This window comes from Athene cunicularia (assembly GCF_003259725.1).
Source record: "Athene cunicularia isolate RWA chromosome 1 unlocalized genomic scaffold, athCun1 chr1_part2, whole genome shotgun sequence".
In the NCBI taxonomy this organism is placed as follows: domain Eukaryota; kingdom Metazoa; phylum Chordata; class Aves; order Strigiformes; family Strigidae; genus Athene; species Athene cunicularia.
The window spans coordinates 42,578,579-42,596,414 of record NW_020799092.1 but is presented as its reverse complement, the minus strand read 5'-3'; the positions used below and the strand labels follow the sequence as shown (position 1 = coordinate 42,596,414).

Below are 17,836 nucleotides of genomic sequence, written 5' to 3'. Positions count from 1 at the left end.
TTGTGAACAGGATGAGTATCATCTGATAAGAATCATGATTTTGAAACTGTTTAGGAAGGCCAAGAGCTCAGGAATAAGAGATAGATCTCTCTGAGTTCACTTCTTCTGTGTCTTTATGGAGAAGTTAAGCTTAAAAAGAAATAATCAGTTTGTTTTGCAGTGATGATTTCCCTTTTGCGTTTAGCATGGAGAGATTTAATTTTGGAAGCGTGATCCTAAATGTCCATTAGTACAGCTATAATAAACATTCATCTGTTTATTCCTTAAGCAGCATGTTTCCTAGAGCTATTCCTCTTGTTCCTTACTCCACACTTTCTCATGTCAGTCAAATTATCAGTAACAATAATCACAAATCTCATTAGGAACTAATTACATATATGCAACTTCAAGCTAGTTTACCTCTTTGCTAACATTATCTCTGAGATTAACTGCAGTCAATCCAGCTTGCTTCTGGCTCTATTAATTGTGGTTACACATCTTTACAAAGTATTAACACCTAGAACTCATCTTAATGATATTTTGCTGCTGCAGAAATAGGAAAGACCTATAAAATGGAGGACCTTTCTCTGTCTTCAGATGCATTGAACTCTGTCCACCACCCACTCTTAAGAGCGCCACCATTCTCATTTTATATCTGCTCAGTTCCTGAGTGACACAGTGAGTTCCCATGTGATCTTGCTTTCCTTACTTGAATATATGCTATATACAATACTAATGAGAACAGAGCCTTGCTGACAGAATACAGGCAAAGATGACATGAAGCAGACTGGAGAGTGAGTCGTCATAAGAACATGGGATAGATACTTTTGAAAGCTGTTACATGAACTCACTTCTTTCCTGAGAACCTGAAGGGAACAGCATGTAATTCTTCTGGTAGAGAGTGTGAAAAACAATGGCTTGCGTGCATATGATGCACCTTGCAAGGAAACTATGGGTTTGGACGGTCCCAAAGAAACCTATCTATTTCAAATATTCCAGCAAAATAGTTTTTATATGCTGTTACAACTGAGATAAAAAAGTCTATCAACATCTATGCATTGGTTCATTTCCATAATAATTTGTGTAATTTTCTTTGTTTGCTGTATGCTTGCATCTCTTCTGCAGACAGTGATGGAAATTAAGGGTAACATTTGCAACCAACAGGGAGAAAAAATAGTCTATGAAGATATATCATACTGTAGCCTATGTTAAATTGAAGCTTGTGGAATCCAACTTGCTGACTTTAAGTGTTTAATGAAAACAGAATCATTATCTCCTTCCTAGGCAGGTAGAAACTCTTTTGGGATTTAAATACATACATCAGAAGAATAGACTTGTATGTTTCTGGAAAGTTCACACCCACAGGGTTACACTTTGTTTTTGCAGTCTGAATAGTTAAGAAAAAATGTTATTCTGAAAAAGAAAATTAGAGCGAATCTTAAAGCTTCATGTTTCCTGTACTCAGTTTTAAAAAGCAACTTTCAAATGCTTATGTCTCTATTGCACTTTACTTGTGAAGCTATTAATTTAAAAAGCCGTCCTGAATTTCCCCTAAACTCTTCCCTTTCAGGGACAGGTCTTTTACAACTGTAAAATAATGGAACAAAATTCTAGCTGATTGATTTATAAACAGCTGAAGAAAACATTGTTTATATACAAAGCACTGGAACATCCTTAACCAAAGTGATGTCACTGGGTGCCACTTCACTTTTAATAAAATAAGTCGCTCCAAAGTGGCTTAAGGTGGATAGAAGACAAGGCAGCTAAAAGAGAGGCAAGGATAACTGAAACTAAAGATCCTTCTTCACCACTTGTTCTTCCGAATTGCCCCTGGCCAGTAGAAATGTTCTCTGAAGCAAAATGCCTTGAGTTGTTGATTTTATGCAGATAGCTTTCTATCTTACAAATCAGCAAAGCAGCACCTTCCTTTTCTTTTTGCTTCAAGTCAGTTACTTCATTCTTCATGTCTTTTATAGCCACAGAAATATGTATGAAGTAGGGATAGTTTGTTTAGTTTTCTTTCATGTGTGTTTGTACCTTTCTTCATCCGCTAAGTATGCTTGCACATGTGTGGGGAGAGACTGTGAGATGCTGGTTTTTATAAGGTTGACTTTTATGTCAGTATAATGAAATTAGTTTATTATGTTTTTCTGCCTTTTAATTTCATTTGGAAAAAAAATGACGTAATTTTTGCCTCATCATGTATCTTCTGCAAAACCAATTTAATGTTAACTTCTTTTATTGTGCAGAGCTGGTTACTTACCTCAGAATATTCCTTTGGAGATTATCAGATACCTTTCAGAGGAGAAGGATTTTCTGCCTTGGCACGCTGCCAGCCGAGCTCTTTATCCTCTAGATAAATTGCTGGACCGCACAGAAAACTACAACATCTTCAATGTAAGAGAGAGTCTTCTCTCCCTTCCCTGGCCCTCTTCCCTTTCCTCCCTTTCCTCCATTTCCTCCCCTCCCTTCCTCCTTCCTTTCTCTCACTCTCTCTCCTTTCACTGCCAAGAGTTGAACTGTTCCCCAGTTAGCTACTGTAAATGACCTAGGGATATTAGCTTTTTTTCCTAATTCTTCTTTATTTAAGCATAGCAGTTGTCAAGCTTTGGTTCATTTGCATTTGAACAGTGATAACTGTTGTTTGAGGCATATATGATTAGTAGAAGGAAAGGTAATTATCATTCCTATAAAATATTATGACAAATAAAGTATTTAACTTAAAGAGCCAAAGTAATTTATTTCCAGATTTTCTCTTTTGAGGAGCCCCACAGCGATATTTAGATTGATGCCTAAGCTCAGCAAGGACACCAAATGCAGGCAAAACTGAACAGGACACACGCAGCTGAAGTAAAGATTTGTAGTCATTATTTCATCCAAAAAGCCATGGTGAATTCAATGCAGTTACCTTAATTAACAAGGATTAGATCACCATTGAATCAAAAACCCATTCATAATTGGGTCCAAAGGGACAGCAGTAACAGCTAGAAGTCGATAATTAAGATAGACACGACAAAGATTTTAACATTTTACCTGAAATTAAAAAAAAAAACCAAAAAACATAGTTATGCTGAAGCATGTTTTATGAAGTACACAGGGTTTGATTCCAGCCAGTGACAATTAGAAACTCTTGGGGTTTTTTATTCACTATGAATTTTATGTAGTCTACATATTTTCAATGGCCAACATACTGTAATTTTATTTAATTTTGTAAAGCCTTCAAGTTAAGGAACTCTCTAAAGCCTGAAATGCTAAAAGGAGTTTTTTTCTTCTTAAACATATAGTTGCTTTTGTGTGTCCACAGACACACATGCTCAGAGAGTAGGAAGCTAGAGGTGGCTGTATGTATGTATATATGTAGAAGTACATATATATATACCCACACATACACAGAAATACCTGCTGACGTGGAAAATTATTTTTGTAGAATGTATACTACAGATTAATAAAGACAGACTGAAATTCTTTATCAACCTACAGTGTAGGCCTACATGTAAACCAGAGCCATAATTTAAAATGATGTTGAAATAATTTACATGTTTAGTCTGTTAACTACACAGAAAAATTCTTATAAGTCTGTCACTGCACTTCTAAACATGGCTGTGTAAAGAAAACACGATTTTAATAAATAAACCCAGTAAAATTCATGGCTAGGTTGTGTTTTATCACTACTGTTGAGAGTTTTGAAAGCAGAGGTGATAGCAGAGGGAATAAAAAGTCTTTTTAGTCAAAGAATAACGTATCTGCTCGAGAAAGCTGCACTGTGAATCTCCTTTTAGGTTGACATCATATATACATGCCTGTGCATCCACAGTAATAAAATAGATGCTCTCCCATGCAATTCTTTATATCTCAGTTTTCTTTTTCAAATTGCGGAGTTCCACTGGCAAAAGATTATGCTGAATGCAATGACAATGGTTTTCTTCAGAACTGGGCAGAATATGTAAATACATCTCCTGTGTAAAAAAGTAAAAGTAACTAAAGGATCTTGGGCTTGTTTTGTTCTTTAAGCACACCAGGAACCTAAACTTAAAGCACAGTGTAATTAAATATACAAATTTACACTTATTTGCAGCCACATTGTTCTTTATTCTGAAGTCAATTAATTGACTGTACTTGCATAACATTTTTGCTATGGCTATGGATATTAAAACAATATTCTTTTAAAACCAAACATGCACAGTGTAGTCAAGATTGTCCATAGAGCAGAAATTAAGCTGTAGATGCTCTTTCAACTTTTCATCTGTGTATTCTGAGTTCAAAATAGCATGTAAAACTTAAAATTGATGGGGTTTATAACAATAAATTGTCTTATACTAGGCATCTAATCAAATAGCTGTTCTACAGCTTACTTCTCACTATAGCAGTGAAGTATTATAAGTGGACATGTTGCTCTGCTGAATGAAAATCAAAATCTTTGGAAAGTTGGACATTATTTGAGTGTAAAAAGAGAGACCAAACATCAATAGTCAGTAGTACTTCAATTTGAAAGAAAGAATAAATGTTAACATCGAATTTTTTTTTTTTTTCCTCCTCAGGAGTATATTTTAAGACAAGTTGCATCAATGTATCTCAAGCTTGGATGGCCAACGAATAATTTAAACAAATCACTTGTTCAAGCATCATACCAACATGAGTACTGTTATGCTTCTTTTTTTTTATTGTTTGTTCATGGGATATAGTTGTAATAATGTTCTATCTAAAATTTGGTGTCATCTTCAGCATGTCATACTTTCCTAGCTCTGTGGTCCTTCTGTTTTTCCTTCCTGGGTTAGAGGGAAAGCAGCAAGAGATTAATTCCTCTTTCCTGAGTTTGGAGAACATGATTTCCTAAGCGTTAATTTAATATTTGACTGCACTGGATATTTAAGAACTTGGACTCATGTGACTGCAGAGATCAGGAAGAGCACATAAGTGTAAATGGGAGCTGGTTTTGGTCCATGACCTTTCTTTAGTTGTTGCAGCAGTTGTAGGCATTAAATTGACACTGAGATTTGAATATCTGGATTATATGTTGCCCAACTACCAGTTGCTGCCACTGTTATAAGAAATAGCTTTTTGTAAACATTCAAACATCTTCAATAATGCAGCTTTACTGCTTTCTTTAATTTGGACAGAGAGTTGCGTCGGGAAGTCATCATGCTGGCCTGCAGCTTTGGTAACAAACACTGTCACCAGCAGGCTGCAACGTTAATCTCAGATTGGATTTCTAGCAACAGAAACCGGTAAGTGAAACTGAAATGTGTATTTCCCATTTCTCCTACTCAGAGGCAATACAGTTGGCATGCTCTTCCTCTCCTGCCTGCCCCCATCCACAGTGCCCCATTCTGCAGGGTGGTACGTAAGGAAGCAGAGGTCTCTGGCTGTTAGTTAAAAATGTCTGTGGGGCTTCAGAATGAATTATATGACTTTGCATGTATGAGTGGGTGGAGGGGACACCCATATAGTCTCTGCCCACTCCTGATAAATTGCTGTTAGATAATTATATGCTAGAACAAGAGACGATGGCTTTTAAGGAGGGGTTTAAAGGAAGAAAGATGAGTGAACTCTGCATTGGCAAACACTGAAAATATTTTACTTTCAAGTAACAAAAAGAGAAGAGAAAAAGTCTTACATTTTTAGTCTTAGTCTTGTATTAGCTCTGCAAAAAGATCAGATCTCTATAGACATATAGGCATGTAGGAATTTTCAAAGACATCTTGGGCCAATCAGGTATTTCTTTTCAGTTAAGATGTGTCTGTCTTTGTAATATTTCAACATCCTTTGCAGGCTTAGCCAGTTACACATGTACATGAGTGTCTTTTAAAACCAGCCATGAACTGAGAATTAATGGAAATTACATTCCTATATGACTTTGAAACTTGTGAAAAAAAATATTTTGAAACTATGACTATCTACCTTTAAATAAGATGTGTGTGAGGGGGAGGGTTTTCTTGTGTGAGATGATACCAGATATATTTACTAAGAAATATATACCCCAGGGTTTTATATGAATTATTATCGTCAGCAGCAACAATGAAACTATTCAAAGAGGATATTAAAGAGAAAGGATCATAGGAAAAAAAAAATCTTCAAAAGTAATTTACTTAGATAATAATTTGCAAAATTAGTTAATCAAACCTAGCACCATCTATTAGCATGCACAGCAGTAGATGATTCAGTGTTAAAAAGCTGTCACCGTGCAAAGCTTTCTCCTACCCTGTGTCTTCATCCTTTCCAGCAGGATTGAAGAAGGAGGCATCAGGAAAAAAAAAAAGCAGCTTAATGCTTTGCTAACAATAGCAAGAGAGGAAAGGAATAAATTTAAGGAGCCATCTGAAGATTCATCTTAGCCTTTCTATGGGACCATTCTTGGGAGCACAAGATTGTGGTTGCCAGCATATGACAAGTATTATGATAAAAGCATCACAGCAGGGCAGAGGTAGAGAGTAGTTACTAAGTTAAAGCAGTGCATTTCTCCAAAGGAACTGCAGTTTTGAAGAATAGCAGCAACAAATAATGTAATTACAGCATACACATTGACAGCTGATAAATAGGGGTACAACTTGTAAAGACAGAGATGTGTTTTTATTTCTTTTGATTATAGGATTTGTTCAGTTCCCCACCCTAGAATTTAGCAGTTGCTATCTCAGTGCAGTCTTACATACTGAGTGTAACTAACATATGAGCAGACTCACTTCCTACCTATTTATGCTGAAATGACATTGCAAAGGCTACTAGTAAAAGCGGCTCTGTAGACATAAAATCATCTTGTGTTTCACAGTAACAACATTTGTAGGGGTCTGCATCAGGGTTACCCCATATCACCTTTGCTCAGTTTAAATCAACTCAGACTGAAACCTGGTAATAAAGCAGTGGCTGTTTTCCTTGCTTTCCGCCAGGAAAATTATGGTGATTCTACAATCAGAGTTTAATTAAATGGTATTTGAGTCATGATTCTACCTCTTTAGCACTTCAGAGACAATAGTTAGCTCAAGTGCAAAGGGCAAGCAGATAAGTACAAGATACATGCAGAGAGCACATCCAACAGGTGCCATTTTATACTTTCTCATCAATTGCTTGTTTTGCTCAGTTTGATGCCCTTAACAGCTGTTTGTGAATTTTCTGCAAACAGCCACCTCAGAATCTGTAGGAATCCCTTAGAGCTTGTTTCCTCACAAAGAAGGCAAAACTCATGCTGGTCATCTTTCTCCAGACTTCTCTGACAGCTCCTGGTGAGGAAGGGTGGTGATAGGAACAGAAAGTATATGTATCCTTGCCCATGCCACTTATTGGCAATGAGGAAACTTGTATCTGCTGAAAATGACTCTTAAAGTTCTTATAGATACCCTTCCCTCTTCTGAAACAGAATGAAGACATTGACTGATGCACTGTAGGAAATCTGGTCTTGGTGGGTTTGCACAGCCAGAGCATGAAGATAGGGTTCCAGAGAGCTCAGAGATATTTTATGTACAGGTATAATTTGAGTTTTACTATGAGAGTAAAAATAAAGGCTAATTTTCAACCCTTCCACCCATCCCCTCCCAAAAACCTTATTCTGGATGATGAGAGGTTTCATACAATAAGCTAATTCACAAGCAGCTCATGTTGGAAGGAACAAATTCTTAGAGCAGTAGACCCCAAAATGAGACAATGGAATTAGACTTGTGTCCCAAGATTCAAATCAATACAAAATTAGGGTGGTATTAAATTAATATGTGGTATTAAAATACCACATAAATGCACAGGCAGTAAATCATGTAAAGGAGATTTTTGATTCCCTAGCAGTGACTGCAGTTAAAGTCCAAATACATGTAACAGAGAACATGCAATTAATAACACTCGTAGAAATGCTAAAATTAATAAATTTTTAACCACATTTTTAATCTATGGCTTTTTAGAAGTTCTTTTGAAATGTTTTTTCTGTTTCACTCATGGCATTTAATTATGAATAAAGTGTTGGGTAGTAAACAGATACAGTAATATCTAACTGTTTTACCAGCATATGCTTACAGTTGCTGTGGTTTTTAGTAATTATATTTAGTCTGGTAGGTCCAGAAATTAATTACCATCTACTCTTCACTGTAGGGGATTGAAATAATAATCAGTTACTGTTTGTACTTTGTAATTACATGTTCTTTACTGTGCACATAATTTGCCACAGTAAAATAATGGTCATTCAAAGCACAAAGCCAGAGGTCCTCTTTGTGTTTCTGCACTATTTGAAAAAAACCCATTAGATTTCCAACTGTAGCACTGCAGATTTTCTTATGGAATTAGTAAAAAAAGCCCATACATGTGAACTGCAACATTAAGTCTCTATGCATGAAGGTGGCAGTCAGCTGAGAAGCTTGAAGGCTTGAATTTCTGAAGTGACAGGTGCTTCAGTGCTTCATTTTTAGATGCCTGGCTCACAGGGCAGAATTAGACTCTTGGAGTTACGCTTCCTACAAGGAGATTTGGCAACCTCTAAATGAAGTTGGTGGCAGCCACAGTGCTGAGTGAAGAACATCAGACTGTGAAGGGAGAATATGCCCTCTTAGGGTCCAGCACTACAGGTAGAAAGATATCTGTATCAAATTAATATATGTAAATGGCGATCACAGAGTTAGGGATCCTTGCAAAAGGTGCCTTTCAAAAGTGTCACTAAATCAGGAAAACGTCCTCATTTTTCTTTTCAAATAGAGCTGGTGGAGAAGCTGCTTCTCAACACCCTTTTAAACAGTAATTCAGAGATTGTGGTAGAACTTCAGTTTAGTACCTCAGCCCTGCATCTGCCACATGCAGAAGACCACCCTGATGACCTATCTGCGAGGTGTTTGGGACAGTACTGAGACACCACAAGACACTTTACTCCTCTCATTGAAGCTCAGCCACTGTGATTTATTTTATTATCAGGAGAAATAATACAGTTCTCCAGCCTAAAGATGAGAGAGCATTCATCTGAGGAAGGGAGGCTTGAGTACCTGAAATACCAGGATTACAATGTATGCAAAGGGCTTTAGGTTGTATTGCTCATGCTACTTCTGCAGGGCAAAACATGATGCTAAAACAAGGAACATAACTCTGAAAAAGAAGTTTGGCTCTACAAGAGGCAACCCAAACACATACATCACGTGTAGAAGAGGTTATAAGGAGACATCTGGTTGTACTGGTCTAGGAATCAATATCGTATTTTAACCCTTGCAATTGTTAAAAAGAAGGGATTCTTTTTTTCAACTGAAAATCTGAGATTAGACTTCAAGGTATGTCTTACAGGTTTTTTTAATCAATGAATTTAAGTAATTTTGCTCTTTGTTAACAGCTGATGGCTTCAGCACATTTGCTTGAAAGTCTGCATTGACTTCTGACTTGAGATTTGATATGAAGGCAAGCATTTTTACTCTTGTTAAATTGGGACATATGCTACTCCTGTATTGGAGCAATGGAAACCATTGAAACTTCAATGTTTGTATTCCATACATGGAATACAAACTAGTAGAAAACATATAAGCACATTGAAATTTCCCTCTGTAGTTTGAGAATCTAAGGTTACTGGGATTCAGTCAACAGCAGAATGCTGTACAAGAGAAGCTACTGTTAGCTGAAAATTAAGATGTTTGCTTCTACCTTCATTAAACTGAGCTCATCCCTGTGAAGCTCTTTCATGTGTGAAGAAATACATTATTCACACTCCTTAGATATAACAGTATTGTGGTTCAGCCTAAAAAATTAACAAAATTACCATACAATGCCTGCCTGAGCTTGGGAATCAGCCTTGTTAACCCCTTTAACCTTCACTGCGTATCTCTTCTGAAAGAAAAACATGTTTCTAAGAGGATTAGCATTTTCAGACTTTCTGTATTGGATAGACTGAGTGAACGTGTATTTCTGAGGTTCAGGAAAGAATGTGTGGAGAGCTGCAATCTAAACTCCTGACAGGATATATCATAACAATGGGTAACGTGAATATACACTATGATGGCTCAAAGCATAATTTATCCATAGACACAAGCATGTTTTTGCAAGCCTCTCTGTGGGTGCAGACATGATTTTCTTCCAGCTACTGTTACCATCCATCAGCTACAGGTTTCCACATACATATTTCTGCTGGCAGAGTGGACTGTGGATGCATGCTTGCTTGAGGCAAAGTTAGTCAGGATAGTGTGAATGTGAGTATATGAGAGAGCTGCTTTGAACTGAGACAGCTGATTTTGCCTTCAGCAGAAAAAGGAGTGCTTGTATTCTGGTTCTGTTAGTAGAGCTGTGGTGATGCTATTCTTTTGCTAATATGTAGCAGTGAGCAGTGGGAGATGATAGGATAGCATCAGACACAATTATGTAGCTATGTTTCTTTAAGATTTTACTGGACATGTTGGTGTGCCCCTAGCTAGTCATAGCCACTTCAGTTTGCTCTTATGTTTTTTTTCTTCTTTAGAAATGTAACCATTGCTTTTTATTGGTTGCTGTCTTTTCAATGGAAACAAAGTACTTTAATTAATTGTCTTGATACCCCTAGAAACTTCAGTAAATGCATTTGATTGATCTGGTCTTCATATCACTTTGGGGTGCTTTTAGGTTTAATACAGTTTTTACTATTTTTACTATTATTCTTCTGTCACAAGCACTCTGATCAGTTTTGTTTACTTGGAAAACTGCCTTGCAGATATCATCAGTCTCTCCCCCCCCTCAGTGGGAAAATCCAATATTCTACCACATCAAAGTTGTATAAAGTGAGGGTTGCATTCTGATGTCTGCAAATTTGGTCTCTTGTCTTTGCACGTGTTATGCTGGCCTTATGGTTGATAACAATCTGCTAATCTTTGATCAACAGAGCTAAGCTAATCACTGTGCTATTTGATAAGCAGCGTTAATGTTCAATACTTGCCTTCTTTCTAATACTTTTTTCTTCTTTTTGTGCAATTCTGAGTGTACATTCAGTCTACACTTTCTAACGAGATAGGAAGGCATGGGTTTTCTTTTTGTTGATTTTTTGTTTTTTAAGGAAAGCAATGCTTATATGAATAGGTGGTGTTTGCAGTGTAGTGCTCTCTGCTGCACTGAATTAGACTGAAGTCAGTATCCATTCTCTAGCTCATGGGTTAACGAAGTTTGCATTTGTCTGTCTTCATGAATGAGAAGTAGTAGAGACTAGTGGACAATCCTGAATGCAAATCCAGATATTTTGAATCTGTTCTGGTCTCTAATCATCCAGGTTGTTCTGAGAAGTCTTGGGACACTGAGGTAGGGCCAGAGATCTCGGAAAAGAGAGTATACTATGAATTTTCCAGTTGAGTCTCTGGATTTCAAGACAGAACACATCTGTGTGTCATTTTGCACTACAGATGAACCACTTCTGGTTACTAAAAAATTAAATCAGGATCTTGGATAATTGCATCCTAGTACCCAGGTATCTCGTTCAATCTTTTAAAATGTAATAGTGTAGATACAGGTTTTTCCAGTGACTTCTGTTTACCATTTCAAAGACGTGTCATATTGCTGTGACTTTTAGGAACACTAATTAATTCTTTGTCAGTCTTGAGAAAGATGCAAGTAATGAAGTAAGATGATTTCCATCGCATAATTTGAAGAAAGACAGTGATCACTAACAAGCCTAATTTGAGAGTACTAGATCTCCATACTTGTCTGTGCAGAATTTGTATTTCCTCGGCAAAGAACAATGGATTCATGTCCATCCACCTGTCTAGATTGGCAGTGTACTTACTTGGATGGACCTTTAACTACTCAATGGAAATGTCACCAGAGAAACAAATTGCACTGCGAGAGTGTACAGGAGACTGTCAGGAGACTGTAACATGTCTATAATGAATTAATAACTATAAATGAAACTATCCATAGATCAGAGGGAGTGGTAAATAACAATTTAACAGTCAATAATTGAGATAATTTCAGTGAAGTCTGTCTTAGGTAATAGAAAATCAAATTTCCAAACAAAGTATTTTTTCTTTCTTTTTCCTCCTCGCTTATTTCTCTCTAATGACTTGAGATACATAATTCTGATGCTTTGTTTCGCATGGACACACTAGTACTACGGTCTTGCATCAGCTTATAGATGTAATTAAGTTAAACCATCTACATAAGTATTTATGGGAATGTGGCCAACAGGTTAATTATTTTTGTTAGTTGCTTGGAAGAGGCACTAGGTTTTTTCTCAGGTTTGATGCCCACCAGCTATTTTTGGGAATCATTAGTGACAAACATAAAAAAATGAGAGTTATTTTATTTTTTTTTCACAATGAATGTCTGATACATGTAAAACAATAAAATAGATCCTTTCTGTGTTCTCAACCCCTAGAAGTTTTAATTACTGAAAAAATTCAGGCATAGCTATTCATGCATTTTGAACTGTTACTGGAGCTTTGCCAGCTAGTGTCAGCCAATGTTGCTGAAGTGATTTAACTAATTAATAGGTTTTTACAACATTTGAGTAGAATCTTGCACTCAAGTCAATAAAACTGTTTAAGGAGGACGAAAACACTGTTGAGTGCACAAGTTAATCAAGGAGTTAGTGCTCTGAAAGATCATCTGGGGAGTATGTCTGAAAAGAGAGAGGATTTCGTCTTGTGAAAGACAAAACTGAGCTTTATGGGGCAGCTGGTTCAGGTAGCATTTTTACCTTCTTACTTCTGTACGTGATCACAGTAAAATGACCCTATATGTAGCAATTATGGATTAGCAGTAGTTAATTTTCAATTTTTAAAAGTTAGATAGATTTGTCTCCAATTTTCTCATTCAGGAATGATCTCTCCACAACTCTGCAAAACAATTGAACAGAAAGGACCATTTTTAATTGCAAAAACTGTCCAGAAAGGACAAAATAAGGCATATCTACTCAGAGATTAGTCTCACAAAGAAGTGCTTAACTCACCACTCAGTCATTAAAATCAGCGTTGAGGAGCTTGAATGTGCTAGTTGTGTGTTCAGTTATGAGATATCTGGCTAGGAAGGGAAAGGAGCAATAGCAGTAAGCATTACTTGAGGGATGATGTATTCTCTGCCTGCCACAGTCAGACCCACATGATACCTGAAGCTCAAAAGCACAAGACTGGTACTGAGGAAACCTAGCATCTGTTCATAGCTTTGCCACGGACACCCTGAGTAGCCGTATCCTTGCTTAATATCCCTTGAATTCAATGTGTGACAGTCACCTAAAAGTCAAGCCCATCACAGCTCTGTGCCTCAATTTTCAAGGGGAAGTTCTGTCCTTTCTCTTCAGACGGGGCGTGTGCTATGTCGGAGGATCCTTCCCTCCTCTGTGTGCACAGTGGTGCCAGCATCATGGCTCCTGGGCTTTGTAATACAGAATGGGAGTATAAGCTTTGGAACTGCCATCTTAAAAAATAAACTTCTTGTGGTGCTGTTCCTTACAATAGAATCTGTATTACAGATCTGCCAACAAAGCTCCAATACTTTGTTGTTATTTCTTATCTGAGCCTTTGTAACCTATTAAACAAGTCTATAAATATAGTCATCAAGAAAAATAGGCTCAAGTTAAATGTTAAATAGTTGCAAAAATAAAGAATAATGTTTCTGATTAATTTTCTTTGCCAAATAGTACCCTAAATGGTATTGAAATTTGTCACTTAATCAAAGAATGGTCTAAACTGTGTGCAATTACATTTTAAAAAATTAGAACACAATTTGCCCAGAAGATAAATAATTATGATCCAATTTTATAAGTGTATCTCCAATTGTTAGAACATCCTTTAAATAGGAGCAAGTATGTACCAATTAATTATAACTTAGAAGATTATTCTTAGCTCATTGTAGAGCTTTATTATTCACTCTTGAAAAAAAAAATAAAATCCATGTAAAGGCATAGCACGATTTTAATTAATTTTTTTCTAGCTGTTTAATTTTTAACTTTTTTCCCAAAGTGTTTAATTTTTAAGCATGAGCTCTGCTAGTTACATATTTCATTCTCACCATCATATCTCTTAAGCAAGAAAAATAAAGTTAAATAAATTGGATCAGTATTCAAATAAAAGCTGTTTAAAGTGATGCTTTCAAAAGTTAATCTTTATCTTTATTCTTCTGAAGTATCCATCAATCATATTAGCTCTTTAAAATTGAGAGCAGCCTTGAAGGCCCAGATGAGGTTTAATGTAACACGGGGATATGTTCTGCAGTGTTACTACCTAAGCTGTACTGAAACAATGGTGATTTTATCCACTTGATTCAGTTAATACAGGGGGCAAACATTCAACATGCTGATCTGATTCCTTGGAACTGCAATTTTAAAACAACATTTTCCATGAAGCTATAAAATTAAAAAAATCCGTAGACTGGGGAGATTTCATATGTTTAGATAATGATGAAATACGGGCCCATAATGACTGGAGGAGAGAGAAAGCAAAAATCTCCACAAATGGAGAAAATTCAATTAGAGGAGTCTCTGTTGAGGCAATAGAGAAATGACTTTGGGGATATTCACATTTTCATAAACAATTTTCATTTTCACAAGAAGAACCCCCCTGTCTACAGTCTTGATTACAAGCCTCTCACAGGAGTAATTTGTGGCTTTTCATAGCCATGAGTTTTGTAGTTTCTGAAGCTAAGCCTTTTAAAATCAGTATTTGTTCTGATGTTTTGGTTTGTAGGGGCTGACTTTTTTCACGTTGTCCTAATGACTTAGCTTATAGATAGAGACCTAAAACTTTTCCTGGAGCAATTGGTTGGATGATATTGAGTAGATCTGCTACACTGCAAATATGCTATGACTGATTTGGTTGCAATAGTTTAGTTTGCAAGAAACATGGTGATATCTAGTTATGGTCGTGGGTTCCATGCCAGCACTTGTCTTAAGTCTTCCTTCACAGAGCATGCAAATGATCCTGTGGTTACTGACTGCACTGCTGCTAAAATCGCTAATGTTGGCATTTAGAACACAGAAGATGGAGTAGCTGGGAAAGCCCATTGAACTGACATGTTTTACTGTAAAATTCCAAAATGTAAACTTCAGAAGTGAGGAATGCTGATCTTTTTGGGGTTAGACATCCACTTCTAGGTACTTCTGCTGCTGACTGTACTAGCCAAGCACAGACTGACAGTCCTTCCAGCACAGTTTCATACCTGAATTAATGGAGCAGTCAACCAAAAAAGGATTACTTTTCCCAGGTGCCTTATAGTTCCTCATAGTATCTCTTGGCTGAGTCACATCTCTTGCAGTAAACCAAAGATAATATTTATGCCGACAAAGCTCAGAAAAACTATGCGTGCTTCTAAAAAAATGACTTAGTATGTGTGTGTCAATATATAAAAAGTCCTTTTTAAATTGAAATAAGGCTTGACTGGGTTCAACTGTTCTTCATATTCAGATATCATATGATAAAACAGATTTGGGGCAATGGGTTGTTTGGTCCCATGGCCAGGATACTGGCCTTAGTACTTTTGGTTTAGCATATATTCTTATGGCTGCTGTCAGTTTATTAATTCCAAAATTAAAAGCAAAAAAAGACATAAACTGGTAAGGAAGATGTGCTTTAAGGACAAATAACCTAGTGTATCAGAAAAACATGACAATAATTAATATTACTTTTATGTTCTATGCAGTGTATGTACATTTGGCTGCATATTTATGTTACTGTAATTACTGACCTGAAGTTTTGAGAGAGTTGCAGTTATTTAGAAAATTGTAAGCCTCATTCTGAGTTAATATAAGCCAACACAAAGGAGGCACCTAAATATCTGCTCCATTAATTTTAGTATATCTTAATTTCTTGTGTTTAAATAAGTAATCTTAATTTTCTGTAATAGACTCAATTATATGCAGTTTCCTTTGCATGCACTTTTTGAAGGAAAGGTTAAATGGGGGAAAAATAAAATGTTGATATCCATTAATGTTTGAAATATCGCAACAGGGTTTAATGATAGACTTTCAACTAAGAAGTACAAATTCCATTACAATGAAATGGAAATTCAGCACCTAGCACACATGGATATTTCTGTAAATGTCAACCAAACTCACATTTTACTAATGTTAACTCAGTTTTTGAGAATCTCAAAACTCAGTAGTATGGAAAACCTGGTGAAAGTGATAACTTTTTTCTTTATTGCTATGTATGTTTACATACAATTTCCTTTAATGGATCTGGTTAGCTTTAAGGATGTTCTGATTTCCTTGGTCTTGGTGTAGCAGTTCTGTAGGGACCACAGAAGCAGTTGCATCAACAATATATAAGCCAAAACCTCCTGATCCTGGGTAAATCTAAGGAGAGTTCCTAACTTTTTTCAGTGTCAAACATTTTAGGTCATCTGAACATTTAGAGAAAAATCCAAGAAGGTAATAGGAAGCATCAAGGGGGAGGAACTCTGGAACCTGCATTTTTTGGAGGCCCATCTGTGTGTCGGGGACCTGCTTGAGCTATGTGGTCATAACCATATCCATGCTGACTGCCTGGCTTGGCTCTGGATGGCGTGTTCTCAGACAGCGATTTGGTGGTGGGAGGACAAGAAACAGTAAGATCTTGAACTATGCCAGGATCTTCACTTTAGTACCAACCTACTCAGGCTAGATCGAAGCTGTTCATGGCAAAGATGAGACATTACACCTCTGATTTTGCTTTAGAAGGCAATATTGCTGGTGCGTGCTATGCATAGTTAAAAGTGTCATATTCCTAGCAGCTTTAAAATGGACTACATTTTTCTTGCCTAGCCTTTCAGTTTTGCTTGGGAGAGTTCACTCCTGAATAATGTCTGGGTTTGTCTGCATCAAATGCAAAATACCTCAGCACTAGTCAACCCTTTGTGGTTCTGTTAGTATGGAACTCTGCTAAAAAAATCTTCACGAAGCAGCAGTGTTCTGAGCCCTGTCGGCTCAGCAGAAGCAAAATTCATGTGACTATCTGCATCTAAATCTGCAGATATTCCCTCGGAGCTGATGACTACACTAGCCAGAGAACATGAACAAAGCCTCAACCTCAGGACTTTCTTACTACTTGGAAAAAGCATAACAAAAAAGCAGTAGGCATTATTTTCCCAAAGTTGTTCTACCAGTAGCAAGAGTGCACTTTTTTTTCCAGTTTTTCCTTAATTTAGCTACATACTTTTGTTCTTTTTTTCAAGAAACCGTCTTTATTTGTTGGAAACAGCTAACCCCATAGAGGCAACAATAGCTTGTAACCCTTAACAGCCATCAACATAAGGTTTCTTACTTTGCTTACTTCCTTATGAAGTACTGAAGAGGAATCAAAATTCTGAAATGCTGAAAAGCCATACTGTGTTTCATGTTCCAGGGACTCAGACATGACCAAAGAGGTTTTTAGCAAAAGCACTCATTACAGAGCCCAATAATAGAAAATTTCAGTGGAAGAAAGTTTTTTTCTGGAGAATGAGCAGATGGAAGTAAAAGAACCTCTTTGTTCTTGACTGGGATAGCCCAGTGTATGGTGTAAGTCGTTGGTGAAAGTCTTACAATAAGTGTTGATGTAACCTTCTCTTTCTGTGTTGTGTAAGATTTGAAATCAGATTTTACAGAGATAATTTCACTGTATTACTGCCCAGTCACTGACAGCAGCTGTATGTACTTCTAGAGTCTCTACAGAGATCTTACATACAAAGTTCCAGAGGTGTTTCAGCCTGGAGAACTGTGTTTTGGTGTAATTTTTAGCAACAAAAAGAGGGCATTCTTTTCTGCAAATCAGAAACTTATTCCTCTGAGAAGTGTTTAGCTTTATCTGCAGGAATACCCTTTAGCTCACAAATGTTTCAGCTTCTGTGCTTGTATAGGAAGCATAAGCAGGATAGGAAATTGAAAGCCCAGCTGAGATCTTTTTAGAGCAAAACTGTACATACGCACATCCTATACTAGATCTGAATTTGGCCTTAAGAAACTTTCATTTAACTGTAGTCTGAATTTGTATTACTTGAGCAGTAATCA

At 36.7% G+C, this 17,836-nt stretch overlaps 1 protein-coding gene across 1 annotated transcript in view; it reads left to right on the top strand.

Annotated features, from left to right (window-relative positions):
* Nucleotides 1-17,836, top strand: part of TRHDE (thyrotropin releasing hormone degrading enzyme) — a 213,418-nt gene that overhangs the window by 180,364 nt on the left and 15,218 nt on the right. The window contains exons 12-14 of the mRNA XM_026865004.1: nucleotides 2,229-2,376; nucleotides 4,518-4,615; nucleotides 5,097-5,204. Coding sequence (XP_026720805.1) covers nucleotides 2,229-2,376; nucleotides 4,518-4,615; nucleotides 5,097-5,204 — 354 coding nt within the window. The remainder of the gene's footprint in view (nucleotides 1-2,228; nucleotides 2,377-4,517; nucleotides 4,616-5,096; nucleotides 5,205-17,836) is intronic.